Source organism: Pholis gunnellus, assembly GCF_910591455.1.
Source record: "Pholis gunnellus genome assembly, chromosome: 3".
Classification (NCBI taxonomy): domain Eukaryota; kingdom Metazoa; phylum Chordata; class Actinopteri; order Perciformes; family Pholidae; genus Pholis; species Pholis gunnellus.
This window is the reverse complement of record NC_136529.1, coordinates 3654025-3677077: the sequence shown is the minus strand read 5'-3', so window position 1 is coordinate 3677077 and position 23053 is coordinate 3654025. Positions and strand designations below refer to the sequence as shown.

At 42.3% G+C, this 23053-nt stretch overlaps 2 protein-coding genes across 2 annotated transcripts in view; one reads left to right on the top strand and one right to left on the bottom strand.

The window, feature by feature from the left end:
- mtmr14 (myotubularin related protein 14) overlaps window positions 1-20124 on the bottom strand; it is a 29300-nt gene extending 9176 nt beyond the window's left edge. The window contains exons 1-15 of the mRNA XM_079186395.1: window positions 19345-20124; window positions 17922-18070; window positions 16628-16736; window positions 15298-15373; window positions 11224-11278; window positions 10236-10358; window positions 8710-8783; window positions 8254-8324; window positions 8093-8167; window positions 7423-7489; window positions 6799-6884; window positions 6403-6479; window positions 4551-4587; window positions 3374-3444; window positions 3078-3136 (exon numbers count right to left, since the gene is read on the bottom strand). Of these exons, the coding sequence (XP_079042521.1) occupies window positions 3078-3136; window positions 3374-3444; window positions 4551-4587; window positions 6403-6479; window positions 6799-6884; window positions 7423-7489; window positions 8093-8167; window positions 8254-8324; window positions 8710-8783; window positions 10236-10358; window positions 11224-11278; window positions 15298-15373; window positions 16628-16736; window positions 17922-18070; window positions 19345-19479 (1264 nt within the window). The 5' untranslated portion in view covers window positions 19480-20124. The remainder of the gene's footprint in view (window positions 1-3077; window positions 3137-3373; window positions 3445-4550; window positions 4588-6402; window positions 6480-6798; window positions 6885-7422; window positions 7490-8092; window positions 8168-8253; window positions 8325-8709; window positions 8784-10235; window positions 10359-11223; window positions 11279-15297; window positions 15374-16627; window positions 16737-17921; window positions 18071-19344) is intronic.
- lhfpl4a (LHFPL tetraspan subfamily member 4a) overlaps window positions 19713-23053 on the top strand; it is a gene marked incomplete at both ends in the record, with an annotated part of 35218 nt that continues 31877 nt past the window's right edge. Inside the window, one exon of the mRNA XM_079186397.1 lies at window positions 19713-19739. The remainder of the gene's footprint in view (window positions 19740-23053) is intronic.

Sequence of the window (23053 nt, the reverse complement as noted above, 5' to 3'; positions counted from 1 at the left end):
GCAATGCCTTGGGATTATATTATCAAGACATTTCACGCACGCACGCACGCACGCACGCACGCACGCACACAATGTCTTGGTCATGACCTGGTCTCAGTTTAGGTGGTCTTGAATACAACACCGACGGTAACTAGTGTTACAAAAAAAGGCAAACTACAAGAGGCGCTTTTCCTCCGACGCTCCATTGACTCAATGAGCTTTGGTTCCTCATTTCGAAGCGCTAGATATTAAGCGGTGCTGAAACTGTAATATTTTGTCTCGTAAATGTCTTGCATTTTATTTTCTGTTGGCTTTACAAAATTGTATTGCCACTTTTTTCTTTTGGGCTGTTCAGACAAGACGCCCCGCTAACCTATACCGGTCAACAATATTCTCGGTGGTTAACCAATTAACGGTTAGCTGACAGCACTACTATGTAATACGGTTTATTTGATATTTCTAGTTTTAGAGTTTTTAACACCATTTCCCATGAGCCCTAGACCTTTAGGGGTTATATGTCACAGCTCAACAGAAGTTGGGACCCGTGTCAAAGCTGCCACGCTTGTAGTCTTTTCATAGGGGCTTTAGCTTTTTCGATAATAATCGCTGTTTAACTTTGTTAAAAACACAAAGGCTTGAATTCCCTCCAGCCACTTTTGTAGTGGAGCCGATTTGTGTTAGTATGGAAAGACTTGCAGATTGAGCGATTGCATAGAGTGACAGAAGCCGGCCTGGACCGGACTTCATGATTTTGGCTCTCTATTTGACAAAACATGAATGATGGCTGCATTCAACTTAGAGGAGGACCTGCTACTGTGCAGAGACATTATTTCTGTTATTAATTGCACCTATGCTTTTCCTGTTATGGCATGTACAAATGTCACAGAAACACAGGAGCCCCTGTGCTGTGTTAGGAGCCCCTTAGAGACATATTCTGAACTCTGTCTCCAGCAGCTTTTCTCTTCCATTCTTCCTCCAGTTGTGCCAGAAGAGTTTATAAATTAAAATGTAAAATATAACAGAAATTACAAGCCATTTATAGCTGTGAAGTTGATAAACTATGACATAAGGTAGCATGTTCATGTGAATGCAAGACTCTACTGAAGGTTACGAGCCTGCAGACATAAAGGTTTGTGACGCAAGATGTTCTGGAATCAAGCCCTGCAGTTTCCTGAAGAGATGAAAGCTCCGCGTTATCACCCAGAGTCTCTCTGCTTCGTCTCTCAGCGCTCAGAACCTGTGTTATTCCCCATTGCATCAGCCCAGAGGCCAGTGACAGGAGCTCCCACTGCTGCCACAAGTACGTCACCCAAACATTTGTTATTTTAAGTTAGACTCGGTTAAATAAATAATTTTAACACGTTTCCTGCATTTCAATTAACCAATGTATGGAACAGTCACTGTTATAACACCACCTGGTACCAGTACCCAGCGCCATGAAGCATCCCACCGGTTAGTAGCTTTAACAGGAAGGTGAAATGTAGCTTTCACCAATCAAACATATCAGAGTGCTGCAGGGTTGAGTCCTAAAACATGACAATGAGTCAGCATTTCTTGCCCTTCTGGTTCCCTCGTCTTGAAGTGAACAGGTTATTTTTTGGGAAGTGAGGCAAAACGCTTAAGTGCCAAAAGCTGCAGTTCCTCAAATGACCACTTGAGGCTCGCTTCAAATTGACTCGATCCCATAGAGCAGAGGTCTTCAACAGGGGGTGGATTTCTTTGGTTGATTAGACAATTTATTTTTCCAAAACATGAATCTGTCCATTATTGTAATAGTTCAGTGTTGTATGCAAGATAACAGCTATGTTTCTGCATGGCAGTGGCACTAATAGGCCATCACTCATTTTCATTTCCACATTTATGTTTGAAATAAAAACGTCACTTTGAATAGCTTGTATGCATGATTATCATGCAATTGACAGACAGTGTTGATGTTGGCATTGGTATCAGTTGACAAGGTATGTTTCTAAATGGCAGTGACACGGCCCCCCTACTCACTGTAGCTTCACATGTTTAAAATAACAACATGAATATATCAACCTGTGTATTATTTACATAGCTTAGTATTGAATGCACAATGAAGAGGTATGTTTATACATGGCACTAGGCCCAAATTAATATAAAACCATTTTATACAATATATATATATATATATATATATATAGTCGGGGGTCCCTGCTCCATCTCTCTATCAGTTTGGGTGTCCTTGGCCTGAAAAACGTTGAGGACCCCTGCCCTAGAGTGTATATAAGAGGTGGATGTATTTTTCGTGATGTCACCCATTGGTTTGTGAACCACGTTTATGAAGCCTTGAGTTTGGCGTTTTGGCTGTCACCATCTTGGCTTTTTTGCAACCAGTGAGGGTAAGTGACCGTATTTTGGACTGCAGGCGAGTGACGACCATACATACCAGACATACTCATGTTCACAAAGTTTACAGAGGTAATAAATAAGAGAGAAGTAGAGTCATTCTCTCATAGACTTCTATACAATCAGACTTGCCTCCTTCTGGTCAGTAGAGAGAATGCAAGTTTAAGACACTGCGCATCGGCTTCACTTCATTTCAGATCCTGAGATTGCTGCCTGCTCAATCCCAACAGACCTCCATGTTAAAATGCACAACTTTACAGCAGAAATAAACATGTTTACAGCTTAAAGTTAGGCATAATAAAGGGAGTGGCGTCTTTGAGTGACAGGTGAGTTTTGTCTCAAGTTGCTATCCGTCTCCTCCGCTACGTCGACAGGGCTGCCTCTGCTCCACCGAGGTCATGTGACCGTGATGTAGTTTGTTTATAACCTAACTTTAGCTTTTTACAACTGGCACCTGCATTCACACTTCAATAATCACAACGGTGATGTTCATGTGTGAAGATTATATTGCTGAACATAACGTGTCCGTGTCATAAACGTTTGTTTGCTGCAGTTTATTTTCTACAATAATCCAAAATCCAATTAAAACCCCATTGGTTTTTTCTTGAGGGAACCAGTGCGAGGCTAACTACCCGGTTGGCCTTCCCTGCAGCACTCTATAATGATGAAATATACTAAATGAATGTGTCTACTGTATGTAGGCCTGTGTGGAGGGACGGAGGACTTACTTAGCTGGCAGAGATCTTCCACAGTGAAATCACTGTCTTTGATGTGGGAGTTCTTCCTCCTGAAAGGAAAAGTAATGATGATGAAATAACAACCGGAGATCAAAAGAAGAGGAAGAATACAGGATTTGACGAAGGAAGCTGGATATTCACAAGTTATTTATTTATTGTACGAGTGTTACTATAAACCTTTAGCAACAGACTAGTCTATAGCTTTATGAAGACATTCTTAAATACAACATCATAACAGAAATGCAGAGAGCATAATTACAAGAACGAATGTAAACGGAGGAACACACCTCTGTTTCTTAACAGCTGAGAACTTCTCTGAGACGATGTGCTTCAAAAAATTGAAGCAAAAAAAGAAAATCTGAGGGAGACAGAACAGTTTGATGAGAGGGGAAACACAGCGAACTAAAGTAGATCACAGTCCTTAAACTCACTGTCCTTTCACATGGAGCACGTCATACGTACTACAGCTGGCTGTTACCAGCAGGTACCAAACCGTGAGATGAATGTGTCTGTAGGAACATGATCTTTGACTCGATTTCATTCTGTTGGTAGAAATTGGCTGTTTAATAAAGAAGCCCTCTCTTTTAGATTCTCTGGACTGACGACTACATATGATGCTGTTTTAGACCACGGACACCTTTAATCCAACCATGTGTATGACTGAGAGGAGATTCATGAGAACAATACCATATATTTTATATTTAACCTTTATTTAACCAGACGAGTCATGCATTGATTTGAATTTATAATGTGACCATGAAATGTATACGAGCAGGAGATTTTACTTTCCAAGAATAAAATTGGAATCACTGTTCTCGTCTTTCTCTTGTGGTTCTGTGATGTCTTTTGTCTTGGAATAAAATAAAAAAAGTTAAATAATAGTGTCTGTGGTGTGATGAGGTTGATGCAATCTTGCAAAGCGAAGCAATTTGGTTCCTTGACATAAAACAAATATATACATTTATAGTTTTTTTCTCGTAAATTTGCGAGTTTTTTCTTGGAATATTACCTCCCTCCCTGTAATTACTATTCTTATTTTTGATTTACCTGCAATGTCTCTAATACGCAGTCGCGGCTTTATCATATGCTAATGTCAAAATATTTTCATCATAGCTGTGTCGAAGTGGTCATCCTTCAATCAGAGGATCGGCGGTTCGATCCCTGGCTCTGCTAGTCGCATGTCCTTGAGAGAGACACTAAACCCGAAAATTGCTCTCGTACGGTGTATGTATGTTAGGTAGTCCTGATGGGCAGGTGGCATGGTAGCCCCTCTCATCAGTGTATGAATGGGTGTGAATGGGTCTCTCAGAACTCAGAATCTGACTGATTGCTTAAAAAAAACTATCCAAAAGGAATATTATTTATAATTTGGTTCGGATGATGCATGTCATATCGTGTTCCTGTCAAACTCCTTTCTGTCAACAGAAGCTGTGTCATCATAGCCGTAGAAAAAATAAAACTTACCTCCTCCCCTTTGGAGAGTCGATCTGGCAGCATGTGACTAGAAATAGAGAAAAGAACAATGTTTGTTTATGAATCCCATGCTCTCCATGTTAGAAAGTCTTTCAACGTGAATGAATCAATCGTGAATTCATTTTTTTTTGATGCAAGTAGTTTTAGAGAAGTGGGATCCAATGAAGATGAAAGAGCTGGCTAGACAGCACTCAGGCTTAGAGAGAAAAGGCTTTTTGGAATTAGGGCGAACTGGCCCTTTAATTCAGCCGATCAAAGCACGAGTGGAGGACTTCTCTGGGGATCGTGGTGGGTATCGTAAAACCGTTCGTTGTGCTGACAGCCATGAAAGAGTACAGAAATCAAAAGATTACTCCACAGCTGGAGTAAGCTGGAGTCCAGATGTGATTCAGTTGTGATGGCAACAGCTACAGCACCTCTGGCCCCTCCCTCTGGCTCTCTCTGCTTCATCTGACTCCTTCCTCACTCCAGGGCTCAACAACAAGGAACGCCCCGGGCAAGTCAAATGCCACCTCGGGCTGGTGAGTCTCACCTGCCTGAATTAAGCACTTTGGGTTTTTTTGATGATGGAAGTAGCGAAGCAGTGAGCTTTCTTATATATTGTATTGTTCAACTTGTGTCGTTTTTATTGTGATCTATAAATAAACTGAACTTGAGCCATCTCGCTTCCTTCTCATCTTTGTTGAGAGAGTTGCACATGTGCAGTACCGATCAGGCACACGGGGAGAAAATGGCGGCGGGTAAAGACGACGTTTACGAGCTGAAGCAGAAGCGAGCATTTGAGTTATCCTGGAAGAAGGGGGTTTAGTTAGATAGAGGATGTGGGCAGAACTCCAATTATGTATCGTTCAAAAGCAAGTTTCAGAGCAAAGCGGAAAAACATGACGGTTAACTTTAGTCTTTCGTCTTCATAACCACTAATAAATAAAACAATTTGTATAGCGGCAAGTAAAAACTGACTTTGGGCAAGAAAAGAAAATATATATATATTAACGTTGAACCCAGCACACACAACCGGCCAATGTCCCGAGGGCTTGGGCAAGCCTGGTGATGTATAATTACACGGGCTAGAGAGAGACAGTGAGTGTGTGTGAGAGGAGAGAGAAAACGTGGAGAGTGGGAGGATAAAAGATGTGGTCAAGAGCGAAGCCAGAGTCGTACTACTCTTCCTCTCCCCTCCGCTTCATCAGACGGTCACTTCTCAACTACGCGTCGCAGATAAACGGTGCGTCACAAACCAGAAAGAAGCTGCGAGTGCACCTCTGTGATAGAAAATGTCATTGTGCTGTATGATGTTCTACTGTGGCTTGATTATATGCTTTATTCTATGTTTTACTGTATGCCGGCCACAGCTCCCTTCAAAAGGAAGAATCTGGAAGGGAGCGCTGCGAGCATATTTAGATTAGATTAGTCGTAAATCTAAACTGTCGTGAGTGTTGTTTAGAATAGATCAGTCATAGACCTCTGATGTAGGGAGTGCAGATGGTAATCACTGAGGATCTATAGATTGGGATCTGTAGCAAATGGTTTATTACGGGTACTATTGTAAAATGTGTAGATTAGAAACAAACCAGATGTCCCCCCCCTCTCTCTTTTGATGCTCCACAGACAACACAGGCACTCTGTGTGATGATTGAGTCTTCTCTGTGCAGAGAATAAATACTTGAAGGACAAACTTCTTTCCTCAAGGTTTCTTGTTTCAGTATTCAGTATGATAGGACTCACTCGGTACTATTGAATAGATTTTTCCACCACAAGTATTCATGTCAGCTAATGCAGCGTGAGCTCATGAAATGTTGACGGTGATGAGAATGATGATGATGATGATGTGCGTTTCTTTTACCCAAAGAGGAACCAGTCGTAAGCGATGGTCAGGTACAGGATCTCGGCCGGCTCCAGGCTGGCGTGCACGGCGCCGTCCTGACAAAGAATACACGAGGAGAATGAGTCACAACAGCCCGCGTTCACTGACACGGCGTGGGCCGATCGGCCATGGGATGTCATGCAGCCACGGACATTTCTATTCTGTCTGAAAAGCTGTGTGTGTCAGGAGCTTCCAGCATGGAGAAAAATATGACATATTCATAACATACGGCTTCTATCTTTAATAAAGGCAGTGAACACGGAGGCTAATCCAAACGCGTGTTTGAAGCAGTACATTGGATGTATGTGGAGGAGTCTAAAGTCACTAATGAATATGGGGGGGGGGGGTAAAAAAAAAGAAAAGGTTGGAACTTACTGCCCACAGGGAGAGCCTGAGGAGAGACACAAACAGAGGCGTTCGGTCCCAGCCTGATATGCAGTGCACCAGGAGGCCACTCTCATCTAAAGCAACACACAACACACAACATCACCATAGAGGTCAACAGCAACTCGGGTTCAAATAAGGCCCATGGTCAGTACATCATTGGTCAAATAATCATTTGGAATAGTGCAGCTTTAACATTCTGAACCCCAAAACCCGCCGGCAGGTAAAGCATGCATTCTTTAAAAACAATCATCAAAAATACAGCGTTTATAATACAGCGTTTATAATATAGCGTTTATAATGGCCAGAAGTTGTAAAAACAGACACGATCATGGGGTTTTTTACTTTCTGACGGTCCGTCAGGAGAAGCAACCAAATCAAAACCAAAGCTTAAAGTTGAAGATTTTATATTTCATCAAAATGACTTTATTCTCAAAAATCAAAAGGATGATTTTGCGGGGGGGAGTGTTCTTTTTACATTTCATTGTCTACATGAACTATCAATGAAAGAAAACAATCAGATGAATTAGCCATCAGTTATCTCCTATATTCTAACTTTAACACCCAACAATCCTTAACTAACATTATCTGCTGCGACTCTCACAAACAACCTACCATCACTGTTGATGATGTGGAGCAGCAGCTTCAGGTAGTTCTGGGTCTGCTCCACCAGGTCCCACGACTGACACACACACACACACACACACACACACACACACACACACACACACACACACACACACACACACACACACACACACACACACACACACACACACACACACACACACACACACACGTAAGAGTAAATACACTGTTGGTACAACAGAGAAATGAAATGACGGGGATTTCTTTTAAACCAGACAATGTTCCTCTTAAAGCAGCACCAATAATCTTCCACCACATCTGTCTGTCAGTATCATACAGTGTATCCTGCACCAGCTTGTTCCAGCTGTTTGTTTAACCAAATTAAAAATCTTAGACAACTCTCCAGGTTGACGCCATCATTCCTCCAAAAGTCAGCCTTCCATGTGGTGTTTTTTGGATTCTAAAATGAAGTTATGTGGGTTTGAACACACGTTTTGGCAGCACAGCATGAGTCAATGAGGTTTAAACTGCACTCTAACCATTACTGCATGTGTTCAAGTGCTCATCTGAATCGCGGCCGAAGCACTTTGCGGGGTCGAACAACAGATGGCACTGACACAGCACAAACATTACACAGAGAGAGAGTCCCGGCTGAGAGGAGCAGAGCCAGAAATGAGGTGAGAAGAGAAGCGGTAACCTGGTATCGAGTCCAGTCGATGTTCAAGTTTTGAGTAAAGCACATGGGGATTGTCAAAGGAGCGTCCACGTAGTCCTGTCGGAGGAGACACAGTGACGTCAGAATGATACAACAGAGCTGAGCGACTGTTTAATGACGGACTGAACAGACCGCCTCCCTACCTGATTCCAGTTGAACACCAGACCCTCTGCTGTGTAGTCTCGGTCTTTGTAGTCCTTAAAAAACTCACACCCTAAAAAGGGAAAGAAAAAAACATATTCACACATTTTTGATTTTTTAAGCTGAAGTCACAGAATGTGACCCTTATCTTCAAAACTAAAGTGATAAATAGTTACTGCTTTTTTGACTTTGTGGTCCAGCTACAGCAAACTACACGGACAAATCATAAAAGTCACGGTTCGCATCGTAACACGGGTTTAAGTCAGAGATCTCGGATCAGCACACATTTTAAAAAAGGGAGCAAACAGAACTTTCTGAGATCCACGATCACGCTGTTTTGTCGCCGATACCAACTGCTGATCATATTAGCAGATACAGATTGTTTGCTTTTGTTACAGCAGCTGGTCTACAAGGCTCCAGACTATTGGTTTTTAGAAGAGTTCACAGTGGGAGTGTACCTGGGTAAGGCACAGAGAGCAAGGTGAAGTCTGCATAGCGTTGGACCTTGTCCGCCTTCTCAGACGATGTCACGCTGCAGAGAGAGACGCAAAGAGACAGGTGAGATACACTCGGAGCATTCAGGGGACATTCAGTGTTTTATACACAACACTTTTACATAACAGAGGGCCATTTTATTGGCCTAAACCTCTTATCTTAGCTAAAGCAGAATCTATATACGTTTTGGCACATTATGCAAAAAAAACTATGCTGGCAGTGGGACCTTATTTTGTGAAACACTGTCTAGAATTGCAGTTCACAATAGAAATACATTGTATTACTCTTTTTTTAATATATATAGTATAACTGTTCACCGTTTCCTGCCTTCTAGCATAAACATGATTCCATACCATTCCTTTCATCCTTCTTTAATTTGTCCTGTATGTTCACAGCTCTATTGATCATTCCCTGAGCATCTTTTGTCAAAAGTCAGTGGTTAAAGTTACTACGAGGAACTTTCATTTTGTGTTGATTTTGTGTCCCTGTGGACTAAAGCTGAAGTGCTTCAGAGCACCAGAGTCCCTTCAGAAAACCTCTCATGTTACTGCAGCAGGGTCTGACAGTCTGCTCCTCTCAGTCCTGGTTCTGGTTCTCCCGTGCCTCCCTTCCCTCCAACGGGCCCAGCAATACGGGCTAACGCTCCATCAGCGTGGTGTCGGTGTCGGTGAGGACCGAAGGAGCAGAGAGGAGAAGCTCTGCTCCTGGAGGAGGAGGAGGAGGAGACGCTGCTCCCAGGCGCTGAGCTCTCCTCCTCCCTCCGGAGCTCCGACTGCAGCAAAGCCGGATCTGGGTCTGTCCACGGTGGACTGGTCTCTGCTGGAGGATCTGGGTCTGTCCACGGTGGGCTGGTCTCTGCTGGAGGATCTGGGTCTGTCCACGGTGGGCTGGTCTCTGCTGGAGGATCTGGGTCTGTACACGGTGGACCGGTCTCTGCTGGAGGATCTGGGTCTGTCCACGGTGGGCTGGTCTCTGCTGGAGGATCTGGGTCTGTCCACGGTGGACCGGTCTCTGCTGGAGGATCTGGGTCTGTCCACGGTGGACTGGTCTCTGCTAGAGTCTGAGCTGAAGGAGTTTCTGGTGAACTCTCATAGTTTCGGTGGCTCTGATGATGAGCATTAAGAATAACTCTATAGAAAGAGTCAATCCTCTCTCTGATGGTCTTGTTCATTGATGTGGGTCATATAGAGGATCAGGATTAAACTGAGACGGTTTCATAACCACTTAAAAGTTCCTCGTAGTAACTTTAAGCAACAGCACAGGTACCATCTGTTCCACATGTAACCGAACAGCATGAGCCCTTAAAATACCGAGAAGGATGTTACAATGATTACCACGCTCTGTATACACAGATACAGTAAAAACCCGATCTCAAGCCTTCCCAGTTTAGATATTGTCACAGGCAGACTCTATACACCCAGTCTCCTAAACAGTGACCTAGATGACAGAGAGGCAGGATGTGGATGAACTAGTCCGTACTGTTCCTTACTTTAGGCCAAACTTAACCTTCTTGTTCTCCACCATCAGGTCACAGATGTAGCGAACCGAGAGGTAACGTAGCAGCTTAATGTCGAGGCCTCGAACCTTGTCAAAGAGCTGGGAGTCCCCGTTCCTGAGGGGGAGGAAAGAATGATGGCAAAATGGACTTTCTCTAGGTAGGTGTTTTACTAGTCAGTCACATATCACTTCCATTGTTGTCTAAAGGGATTCGTGTCACACAGTGTCTGATGTTGATTGAACACTATTCTAACTAAAGGTCGACTACATGAGTGTTCTCTTCTGGGTTTTTCAAATAGAAACGCCCACTCAGCCGTTACTTGGTTACCATAGACTAATCAATAAGGTTAGGAATATGTGTGAATGCTAGCACTAGCTGAGTCAACATTAACTGTGCTAAGTTTAGAAATAACTGAAAGCGTTGGATCGGCTTTCTTTGAGTATGTGTACTCAGGTGCTCTGTGAAGTAAAATGTCTGTTTTTTTTTATGGAGTCTTGGAGATATAACAGCTTCAGTTCCCCGTCAGAAAAGGCTGCAAGGAGGTAAGGAGGTTATGGACCTTTCCGACTGGGAACTGAAGCTGTTATATTGTTCTTTTCAAAGCCGCCACAAGACTCCATTAACAAAAAGAGACATTTGACCTCCAGTGCTATGACTTTCAGATCTGAACCACAGCAGTACATGGCTAAGCTTCCGCGCTGGTACTAAGTTACTGTAGGTAGTACACTGGTCAAGGATATTTGTGTATATATGTAGCAATGTCATCAGGCAGAAACCTAGGTCAGGTCATGTGGGAAAATATTTCTAGAAGCTCTTGGGAAATAGTATTTTGATGGTGAAACATATGTGCTTTGACCAAAATTTTAATGTTTGGATTTTGGTACATAAGGAAGACCACTGTGAAGCTATAGAATGATATAGAAACCTAAAAATGTTAAAAAATAAATGATGGACCTGCCCTTTAAAGTCGTTTGATTACCTGACTGCACTGTCATCCTCTGGAACCTCCTCAGACTCCGTGTCATCAGTGGCCCCTAGAAAAAGCAGAAGCATACAAGATGAACGTCTAATGACAAAGACTCAAACTCTGTTAATCATTCAATCTTACAGTTTGAGAAAATATAAAAAGCAGGCCATCCTGTTGGCTTCAGGGTTGAAAACTAATTCAGTGTTAAACACAATGCCATTCAGAGCCAAAGTGCTAGACCCATTTAAAGGCAGATATAAGGGACGGAATTGTCCTGGAAACGGGTTCCAATCACGAACATTTGAAATGAAACGAAATTAAATCATTTAGGAGTGAAAAGACATCTCATTCTTTTCACTTCCTCTCATCTGTAAAACAAACAGAGGTGTGCTCCTGCCTTTCATATCAGATTCAACGTTATCTGAACATTCAGGCTCCCTCGTGTGGCTCAAAGGTGTACTGCAGATAAAGATATAAACTAATTGATCTCCTGTTGGTCCTGACCCTGCTTTGGAAGTGAACTAGGGTGTACTACTCATCTTCAGCACATCTGTATAACATCCACAGAATGTTTTGAGTTTGTCACAATAAATACAGAAAAGACACTCTCTGGTTGTTTGTTTGGAGAAAGGATGCACTTACAATTCTGATGACATCCATCTCTTGTTCTTATGGAGCTTGAATGGACTTATTGGAAGTGCTTTGAACAAAGGCATCTGCCAAATGAATGGAAGTACTGGAAAAGCCCAGTCAGCCTCTCCACCTCACTTCATTTGCTGATAGCTCACAGAAGGTGCTGCAGGCCGTGTCAAAGAGAGTCTTAGAGATGAGATGCTGGCTGATTACTACAGGAGCAGATCACCACTGCAACCTGACAACAGGGAGCTGGACTTCTGATTTTAAGTGACATATATTATAATAATAATATATAGAGCAAATAGAATGACACTCAACAGGTGGATAATCAGGCGTAACCCAAAATGCAATCAAGAGTTTCGAGCCTTTTGATTGCTCACTGCTGCGTGCGAGCGATTGAACATCATTTCTGTAGTTCTGCCCGTCACTTCTATTGGTCATTAAACAACATTGCTCAGACAAACAAGCAAGCAAAGCCATCATTTAAGTCAAATTAACTACCCGACAACTATTTTGACTTGATTGATGATTTCAGACATTTGATATCTCTGGGTTCTCAACTATGAGAATAAGCTGCTATTATTGTTATTACATGTGAGGGAATTAAATGTTTTGAACTGTTGGTTGAACAATGCAATACATTTAAAGGAAAACTTCACCCCCAAAAATGATCATTTGTATATCAGGTACCCAACCCGAAGAAAACATTTCTCTCATGCTGCCACTGTGAACCGAGAATTTAAAAAAAAGGAGTAACACCGAGATCACTAGAGAACACGTGCATCTCCCCAAAACCTCCCTTTCTAAAACACTTCTGCACAAAACAACCTCACGCTTGTGCAGGTGTGCTACTCGTCCGGACGAGTTTGAAGCATTCTAAATAGTTTGTGAACAGATGTTTGGATATAGTTTTGCTGTATAGTTTTACTTCCATTCACATGGTTATATTGGGGGTAGTGCTGGGCGGTATGACCAAAAATGTGTATCACGGTATTTTTTTCAATTCTGGCGGTTTCACGGTATTTCTTTTTTCCTTGACTGTTTTTATATAGGTTTATAGTGGCTTACTCTACTGTCAGAAGTACATAGAATACAAAAACATTTTAATGTCATCGTGTATAAAGGCTTTGCTTACTATGGGGTGTGCTCGTTTGATCGTATAATGTTGGGATAGCAGTGTGGCTGAAGTATTGTCTCCCCGGTAAGACGTACCTTGAATCCAGTGTTTTAATCATTGCTCTTTCTCGACTGTCTGTAGCGGGACCATGTCCTTGCATAGCTGGATCGTTATTGCGTTCGTAATGTCGCTCCACCGCTTGCTTTTCTTGTCCTATGCAGCGCCTCGAGCAAATGCCTCTTCAAGCGATGTGTGACCCTTTGGCTTCACTGTTTCACTCACGTTAACGTTGTAGAAATATGCAAAAAATATATAGAGGCATTGAATTTATAAGAATTATGTATGTGCTCAATTGCAATAGTGTTGCGTGGTCATTGAGCAAAGGTTTCAAGCGCTCCGGGCGAGGCACTTTTGCGCTCCCCGTACAAAGAAGAAGCTCTGACTCACAGGTGGTTTAGCTTAAACTTATAACTAGTTGTGTTATGAAACGGATAAGTCCATTGAATATTGTGTAGCAACAAATGGGTGCAGGACCGACACCTTGAGAATCCCCTCAGCAGGCAGAACTCCCACAGCAGGAAGACTCACACACACACACACACACACACACAGGGGCCTCTACCCTGGCGTGTGTGTGTGCGAAGATGATGCGTCCCTGTGCAGGACAAGGTCAAATCCTCATCGGAGAGGATAAAGAAACAGGGAAATGTTAGAACAGGGCTCACAACCACCGAGACGAGAGATACGTATTCTGAGCCCTGACTTTGTGTCTGATGCCAGGAATACTTAATCTTTGATGGTGTTCTGTGAAACCATAGATCGATGCATTATATGTTCTGATGCTTGACTTAATAAATTGTTAATACTTTTAGACCGTCTGTCATCTGTTGTTCATCAAAGTAATTCCAATTCAAACGATCTGCGCGGGGTCCTTCTGGGGTGTAGTCTTTTGGAGTCAGATTGTACAGTGGGCTCTTTGCCCGAGGTGGAATCCCCAACAACGTTACTGGTTGACGGCCTCGAATCCGACGGCTGTAATCACACTCTTGGTATTTCAACTCATGTTTTCTGCTGAGGTGATGGAGTAGGTTGCTCGTGTTACCACCAGCGGCAACAACAGTGGCTCGACAAACTTTGCAATATATAGTCTTTTGGACGTCGTTATAAATGTACAATTATTGGTGTTACAAATTGTTTATTTGTCACAAACTGTTGTGTCGTGGTCTTTTGCCCTGTTAAAGAGCGTTCGTTGTGGGTTATTAATTGTTGTTATAAAGTCATAACCATAACTAGGGTTCCCTCTCAATACAGTTAAGACAACTAGCTCCGACCACAGCACCACTAGCGGCGAACAATATATTTAGCTGCCTGTTGAAGAGTGACAGCAGTTGTTTCGGGTATGCACCGGTATGGCGGTGTGTGAAAAATGAATATCATATGGGAAATTAAAACCCAGCAGTAATTGGGGGTGAAGTATTCCTGATCCTCCTGTTGCTGCTCTGTCGCACCTTTTGTCAGAGATATCGCAGCATTCTGAGATTCAATAGTTTAAGAACTGATCCTACTGACTTAAGTAGTAATACAACGGTATTATCCTTCAAAAGAACCGTAAACAGTGGTGCTGCATATTTTACTCCAGCAAACATTCTCAACCGCAGTGTTTTACATTTCTGAACGTTGGAGACAAGACAAACTATTGTACTTTATTGTTAACCTTTTATCATTGTTTTCATGACATTACAGAATGTGTCTGTAAGACAGATTTCTTTGTATTCGTTGTACTTCTGAATGAGGCTAACCAGTCTCCTACAGGAACACTGTGGCTCAATAGGAACAGTTTGACAGCTGTCTGACAACTGCTGCAACTATTAACACGTCAAAGAGAAAACAAGGAAGTGCAACCTCTCGTGGAAAATAAGTTGTCCGCAACTTCCCCCGTTTAGGCTAAACTTAAGTTGTCGTGTGACGAGGGATGTCATGAGACCCGATACTTCCACGATAGAAGATGTCCATGTAGATAATGCTGCATCGTGAACAACAGATCTGTGTAGAAATCAGCAGGAGGAGGGCAAGCTAACGTTAGCTGTTAGCAGCTGGTGGGCTGCTTGGGCTAAATAACAGAGAAAACGGCTAAAGCTAACGGAGGTTACATTATGACGTGTTCAAGCTCTGTTCAATAAAAATAAAACGTAGCAATGACGGGCCCCAGTGCACACTATTAACTAGTTATGAAGCACTGATGCACCACTAGGAATAGGTTATATATAGTTTATCAACAATGTGTTGGATTTTACAGTCAAATGAGTGTGTGTGTGTGCGCGTGTGTGTGTTACCTGAGAAGATGTAGTTGTAGCCCGTGCGTCCATACAGCTCCCCCCATCCCGCCAGAGTGGACGACCGGCAAATATGCTGCGATGTGGGAGAAACAATACGGGATCAGACTGTTGTCTCACTGCTCATACTAGCATGTTGTTACAAGAACTATTATTTGGTCACCTAACCAGCCTGAACAAACATGGAGGTATTTCTTACTTTGGCTTCGGCCCAGGTTGTAATGCTGATGTTATTTCAATTTCACATTCTCTGCAGCAGTGAGGTTTAAATGTACAGAAAACTCATTTGTAAGTAAGTATTGAATGTGTTGATGGACTTGCCATCAGCTCTCAACGTGTCATCAATTGCTGTTAAGCACGTCAAGAGAAGGTCTCCTCACACTGACAACAAAAGGTCATTTTCCTGACTGATATTGGTGTGATTGTTCAACTAGAACTGAAGCCAACAGAATGAAAGAAAGACTGGTACATAAGATGTAATGCACTAGGCGGCGCTGCAGTTGTTACAAAACGCTTCCCTTCAACCTCTCTCTGCCTCAAATACAACTTGTTTTGCGAGTCACTGTTCAGTGATTTGGTGTGTGTCATCGTGACAAAATATGGACAAATTTGGTGCAGTTTGGACACGTTTATTATCAATAAACTTTCAAAAACAAGTGTTGGCGCTCTGTGCAGTCGCGGGGGGCGGAGCTACGGGACATGTGGTCTGCAGCGGGGCTTTCCAGGCCACGGCTCATTGACCGCAATTCCCTTTTACTGCTGGATGCTGGATATACCAACATTACGACCAAACTCTTCTTCACTTCCCTGGAGTCAACAAGCAATGAGCAGTTCTTGTCAACGCTGCAAGCAGCACTTCTTAAGGGCATGCGGTGCTCTAATCGGCCACACCACAAACCGGCACTGTACTAGTTAAATAAAACCAGCAGGGCTGCAACTATAGATTTGTGTTGTTGTTGTTTAATCTGTAGATGATTTTCTGTTATGATCGCACAATTGGTTGGTCTAAGAAATGTCAATTAGTGTTTCCCAAAGCCCAAGATGACGTCCTCAAATGTCCTGTTTTCAGAAAATGTTGCCTTTTTTTCTTAAAACATTACTGAAACTGATTAAGCGCTTATCAAAGGAGTTGGCAACTAATCGATTCATGGAATATTCGTCGCAGCTCTGGACATTAGGAATGTTGGAGACACGGAAAGCAAACACAAAGGAAACAGACACCAAAACAGCTTCTAGACATACTGGCATTTACACCGGTAATCCACAATATTACTAGTGCAGGAGCAGACTCCAGACAAAGTAAAGTGAGGAGCAGCAGTAGTAGTAGTACCTTGCCGTTGTAGAGGATGACCGGACAGACGAACCTCCCTCTGCAGCGAGCCAGCTTACTCCGGTTCACCAGGTCCTGCAGCTTACTGATCTGCACTGTGCTCTCAAACCTGCAAACACAAACCACCACACGTTCTGCGTCAGTCAGTCCACTTAATCACTTTAATATATGGAGAGTACTATTATAAAGCACTAAGCTGCCACTGCTGACACCTATGTATAATCCACTGTGCTCATCTTCTGAGGTTACAGATAAGTGGAGGACATTCAGACCTAACAACCACTGATTATTCTGTTACATTAACCGATACATCTTAACGGCCAGCCTGCGGTTGACACTTCAATGATTATCTGAAGGCATGAATAAGGTGCATCGTCCATTTAAAAAGACCTCACGATCGTCTAAGATAATCAACGCTTTTGTGTGAAAACAATTTGTTGTTTTTGTAGCGACCTCAGTCTAGTGACACACCTGAGCAACATGAAAACAGCTAAATGTCTTCTTCTTCAACTCTCTTTTTATCTGGAAAACAGCCAAAGTACATCCGCGCCAATATCTGGGAAGAGGCGGGACAGACGGGTGGACGTCGTCTGACAAACAGCTGTGCTGTATCATGGAATGTATCGACGTGTACGATGCACGACTACAGAAAGAGTAGGATTCACTGGTTGATGCAGAAAGCTTTCAAACACTACTACATACTACATGTCATTACAAATAATAATACTGCCTAGAAAGCCCTTGGTAAATATGTTTATTATTCGCAATTTTTCAATTGAACTCAACTCTGGTGATTTCATGAATAATTGAAATGTTATTTCAGCAGTTTATTACTTTGAATCGTGGGAAGCTGCAAGACAGACGTGAAAATATTTCGCTTCGAAGAAAAATGTCCCGAGCTCAGGAGGGGTTTGCCCGACGAGGAATACAGTCTATGACAGCCTTTGTTGTGAATACCGGGTTTCCTATGTTAAAGCCCATCTTCTATTTCCAGCAGAACGGTGGAAAATAGCTCAACCTTATTAAACAGCAGTGAGAAATAAGGACTTATTGAATCACAAAAAAGCTTTTTCTATTTCCGGCTATAATGTGACCTCATGTGACCAAACAGTCACCTCGTCCCCTCTGCTGCTTTGAAGCTATCAGAGGGGCCGGTAGATGGAGGCTGACCGTTGCCCGTTGCCCCCTGCCCCCCAGTAAGGTGTGCATGATTAGAGGAGTGATCCAAACAAACAAGGGGGTAATTGGTAACTGAGTGGACTGAACTTTGAATCGGAGAACGATGGTTGGGTACCTGTCTCTCTCGACATCTGTGCATTGGTACTCCAGGAAAACGATCTGCCGGGGGTAATGGCCACACACTTCTCCATTGGAGTTGTCGATGATACTGTACTTGTAGTCTCTGGCGAATAACTCCAGGCAGCGCTTCTCTATCGCCTCCACCTGAGGAGAAGCAAAAACAAAAAGTTACGCAAGCAGTTTAAAAAGAAACGCGAAAAATGACAACTTGGATATGTGTCCTTTTAGATGATCAAACTAAGTGGATAACTAAACCAGATGAGTCTCTATTGCGTTATTATATTAGATACTGATCACAAATAGAGGAATTTACAAGAAGGGTAACTCAACAAATATACATTTAAATCCCGTGTTCTCTTTACACTGGTAGCTTGATGGCTTTCTCATTACAATGATCAAATAGGATATTGTCAACAGCCATAGATCTGCTAAGCTCATCTAAAAAAAAAGTATTCACACGTACTGTTCAAGCAGATCAAGCCAGTTAGTGGCAGATGGTGTCAAACTTATGCAGACTCCCACACCAGTGAAGTGTGTCCCTTAACCATCCAATGTGTTACTACACAGTGTGAAAGTGTTAACACTATTCAAATGTGGCATTCTGGATCATAACAATTTGAAGACAGCTGGTGTTTTGCCTGATAGAAGAAAGTTTGACAATATTTAGCTCAGTCTATTGAATCATTGTTGATTGAGCAACAGCATGCTAAAGCCATTTTCATGTAATTTGATAACAGAATATGCAAAACTTAAAGACACGTAACAATGCCGGGCTTCACTAAAATCTCATCCGTTTAGGATACGAATGAAGGATATGAGTACAACAGAGGGGTCACACCACAAACATGCATCAACAGTGGTCTGGTAGAAAACAGTGTCTATACATAGACTGTACTGTACATTTCTGACTATTACGGGAAGTTCAGTGGATCATATTGTAACGGACTGAGTTATGTTATAAGTGTTACTGTGTTAGCAATAAGTTGGTGATTGCATTTACGGAAGTCAGTGAAGGCCTCATGAGGATGTTGTTGTGTTGGTGCTGCAAGCCGGGAGAAGAACCGGAAGCTGATGGTTAAGTCGCGAGTACGTTTAACGGTCGAACTGTTGTTTTGGCGTAGGCTACGGCCCACAGTAGCCTGTGTACTGTCCGACAATAAAACACCACAAATAAGAGCACGTCTCGAAGCTTTCTTGACCAAGGGTCGCTACAATATGTATGCCGAACTGAGCAGTGGCTCCTTAAAGTTGTTAAGAGGTAATAAATCACGACCTACAGTATATGTATTTTTGGATATTTCCAACGTCACTTTAATTTCCTTCATTCCGCAAGGCAAGTTCGGCTTATCGTTCACACCAGAGACGATGACAGGCTGTCAAGTAGCTGAAGCACACCGTATGTCGACCCCCAAACTTACCCGAGGAGTGGCTTCCTTTGCTCTGTACTGCATCTTGGAAAACACATCAATCAAATCCGCTATTTCCTCGCTCTTTCTGACCGACAGCCCGGAGGCCGGATAGCCGCCGGCCGAGGTGGGAGAGGCGGCCATCATAGCGCCACGACCCGCGGTGGTGGCCTCTAGCCGAACTCGACCTCCTTCAAACACCGCAGAGCCTTGTCCCTTGGAACGGGAAGACCGACCAGGCCATCCCTTCCCAGCCAGCTTCTTCCTGACTGCCCGCTTGAGGGGGCCAGAGCCGGGGACTCTTCCTGAATTCAGGGCACCGGCGAGCTGCTCCACTCTCCAAACACAACCCGCGAGCCAGCCCGCACAGCACGGCGGCTGCTGCTGCTGCTGCTGCTGCTGCTGCTACCGGAGTTAGCACGACTAGCTAACAGACTAGTTCAGCTTACCAGGCGTGGGTTGGTGGTTTCCACTAACTCAAAACCCCCCGTTTACTCATTTGAGAAAATTAATTCAGACCGTTGTAGTCCTCCACATCACTACTGTTTAGGTTGCGTTTGTGACATCAGGTGAATTGATGCGAGACTCTCAGCAACCCTAACTGAACTCCGGTCAGCTGGAGTCAGGAAATCTCCAGGATCTTTCCCGGCCTGCGCACGTTTCCTCAATGTCACGTCTTCATGTCTCCTCAGTAACCACGACCATGGCGATACACGAATTAAAGTTAGACCGTAGTCAACCCTGTGGCTGCAGGGTCGCAATGCTGCATATGTTGTTGTGGATGAAAGCTCCAGCAGTGGAGAGTGGTGTTGCAATATGTGTACTACAGTATGAAGGTACATCAGGCGGTAAACAGGAAGCGGACACGAACACGTGACACGGCCATCTCCCCCTTTTAATGACGTTTGTTGTTGTTCAGAGCGAGGTCTCATGTTTTGGACTGCCTGCAGCCACAGTTTGTTTACTCAGAAATGGGAGATCTTCGCCTGTAGTTGGTTCTATCATACTGTAAAATAGGGGGGAAATTGTTACGGTTGTCCATAAAACAAGCGAGGAATTATTTCTTCTTTATTAATAAACGATACGAACACAATGTGGCACAAATCAGAGCACACATCTTACTTCCCTCAGTAACCCACTATGTTTACCCAAAGGAAAGCAAAAAAGGAAAATAAATACATAAAGTTAAATTGAAATATTGACCATTATTGACGATGCATTAACATTGCATATTACCATTCCAAATAATTTGAAATCACAGAAACAACAAACAAATACAAAATAGTGTACACAAAGTTGAGTTCCAACAAACAAAGGTAAATATAAAATCTGGTATTTTTTTAAATCTATGAAATGTTTTTTAAATCTTGAAGCATATGCCTATAATTTACCTATATTTTACTTATACAATTCCTCTGAAAAAAGAATCCTTGTATGTAGTTAATAATCATAATAATAATAATTAGTGGGTTTGTTAAAAATAAAAGGATATACAGAAGCATGGACCAGATATTATATAATTGTTATTGATGTTTAAATAGTTATTGTTGTATTGCCAATTATAGTTCCATTAAACATGCAATGGTGACAAAGGGCCCCACGGCCTTCTATCTAACTATCTCTTCAAAACCCTGTGGAAGAAGTATTGTTTCCCTTTGTGTGATTAGACTCCAGACAGAGATGAGTGTCCAAACCAATCGGTTTCCTGACTTTCATTTTTTGTAAAGTCAACTTATTACAATTTACAGTATACAGCACAGCCCTACTCAGCTCTACTCAGTCTTTTTTGGTTTTCCATCAGCAAAAGTTGCAGATAGTAACCTGGTACCTGATTTGTTTTTTTAGCACGAGGATCCAAGCCAGCTGAGCTGACACTAGAAGGTAAGGGTATAGGTTTCCATATGGATGGTATGGACATGTCCCTACCAGTATTTTGGGAGACCGAATTGACCCTAACAATATTTGATCAAACTTCTTAAATATCGTTCGCATTATCTTTGGAAAGACGCACGATGTTCTTCTGGTGTGGTCATCATGGCCGTAGCCAGCTATGAGGTCACCGAGGTATTTATTTCCTAAAAAGTCTACCGTGATATTGAGCGGAATCTGATTTAAGATTTGAATTTGTTTATATATTATATATCTTTTACAATTGAAAGGTTCTTATGGAATAGTTATGGCTCACTAGCACAAGTACAAATAACTCAGAGTTTTGTCTCTGTTTGAATGTTCATGATTAAACCCTCTTGAACCCGAGAGTGCCCCAAATGGGGTTGTAGAGGGGGGTGGCGAAGAGTGTACACATGTAGTACAAATCACTTTTGAGAACGAATGAAATGATATTTTAAAATATTTCAAAAACGTACATGACGAAGAGATTCTGATCAAATGGACCATGTAACCTATTTTAATTACTCAAAAACATATATATACACAAAGTACTTCAAGGTACTACAAGTACTACCACAATTTCACCTATTTCTCGCCAGGAGAAGCCGAGCAATGTTCTCCGTTATCATTCCCAGCCGCGATCTACGGCACTTTCACACACACACTTCATATCCAGCAGCACGAGCACAACAAACTGCATCGAACTATCGCCTCCAAATTGTTCTACTTTAAACCATTTTAAAGTTACTATCGATCTGCCACAGATATCAACTCACACCCATCATCATAAACATTGAAACGCTCCGTACCTTTTAGATGTTTCCTGGATGAAAATCGAAAAACAAAAAAAATTAATCCATGCCCCATTTCGAAGCCATCTCTCTCTCGTTCTGTGGAAAAAAACTGAGTCTCTGACGAGCTTCTATGACGAATGAGTAATAATTTCAGTTTTGGCCAATGGGTTTGACCCATGGGGGCGGATCACAGTTTTTGATTATTTTATTGGCTTAAAATTCTGTAAACAACTCAAAGACCGAATGACTGCACTGCCCAGAGTCTTCCGGGTTCAAATATGTGGGAATTGCGCAAATCGGCCAATCACAGGCTGTGTTAGGTTCAAATACATCACGTAAAACTGAACTTCTGACAAAAATTAGCCATATTTTACAAGTTTTCATATGGCCCAGGCTCTCAAAATGATGCCAAACTTCTGTATTAGATAGATTGAACACTATTAGTCATAAAAGAAGTGAAATATATAGATATACACTACCGTTCAAAAGTTTGGGGTCACCCAGACAATTGCATGTCAATTTTCAGTTTCTTCGCAATTTCTCGCATGGAATAGCTTCATTTCTAAGAACAAGAATAGACTGGCGAGTTTCACATGAAAGTTCTCTTTTTCTGGCCATGTTGAGAGTATAATCCAACCCACAAATGTGATGCTCCAGATACTCCTATGTAGATATTTCATTAAAACCAGACGTTTCCACCTAGAATAGTCATTAACCACATTAACAATGTATAGAGTGTATTTCTGATTAATTTAATGTTATCTTCATTGAAAGAAACAGTGCTTTTCTTTGAGAAATAAGGACATTTCTAAGTGACCCCAAACTTTTGAACAGTAGTGTATAGTATTTAAAAGTACAATAAGACAGCGATATATGCGCCTTCCAAAATCAGAATTGACGTTGGCTGACCAAAAAAGGACTGCTGACATGTTGTGATATGATTTGGGAGAGTTTAGGCCTGCCTGTGCATCATTTAAAATCAATAAAAGTGCTTTTTAGGCACACAAAAAAAAAACGAACATGAAAATTTTCAATTT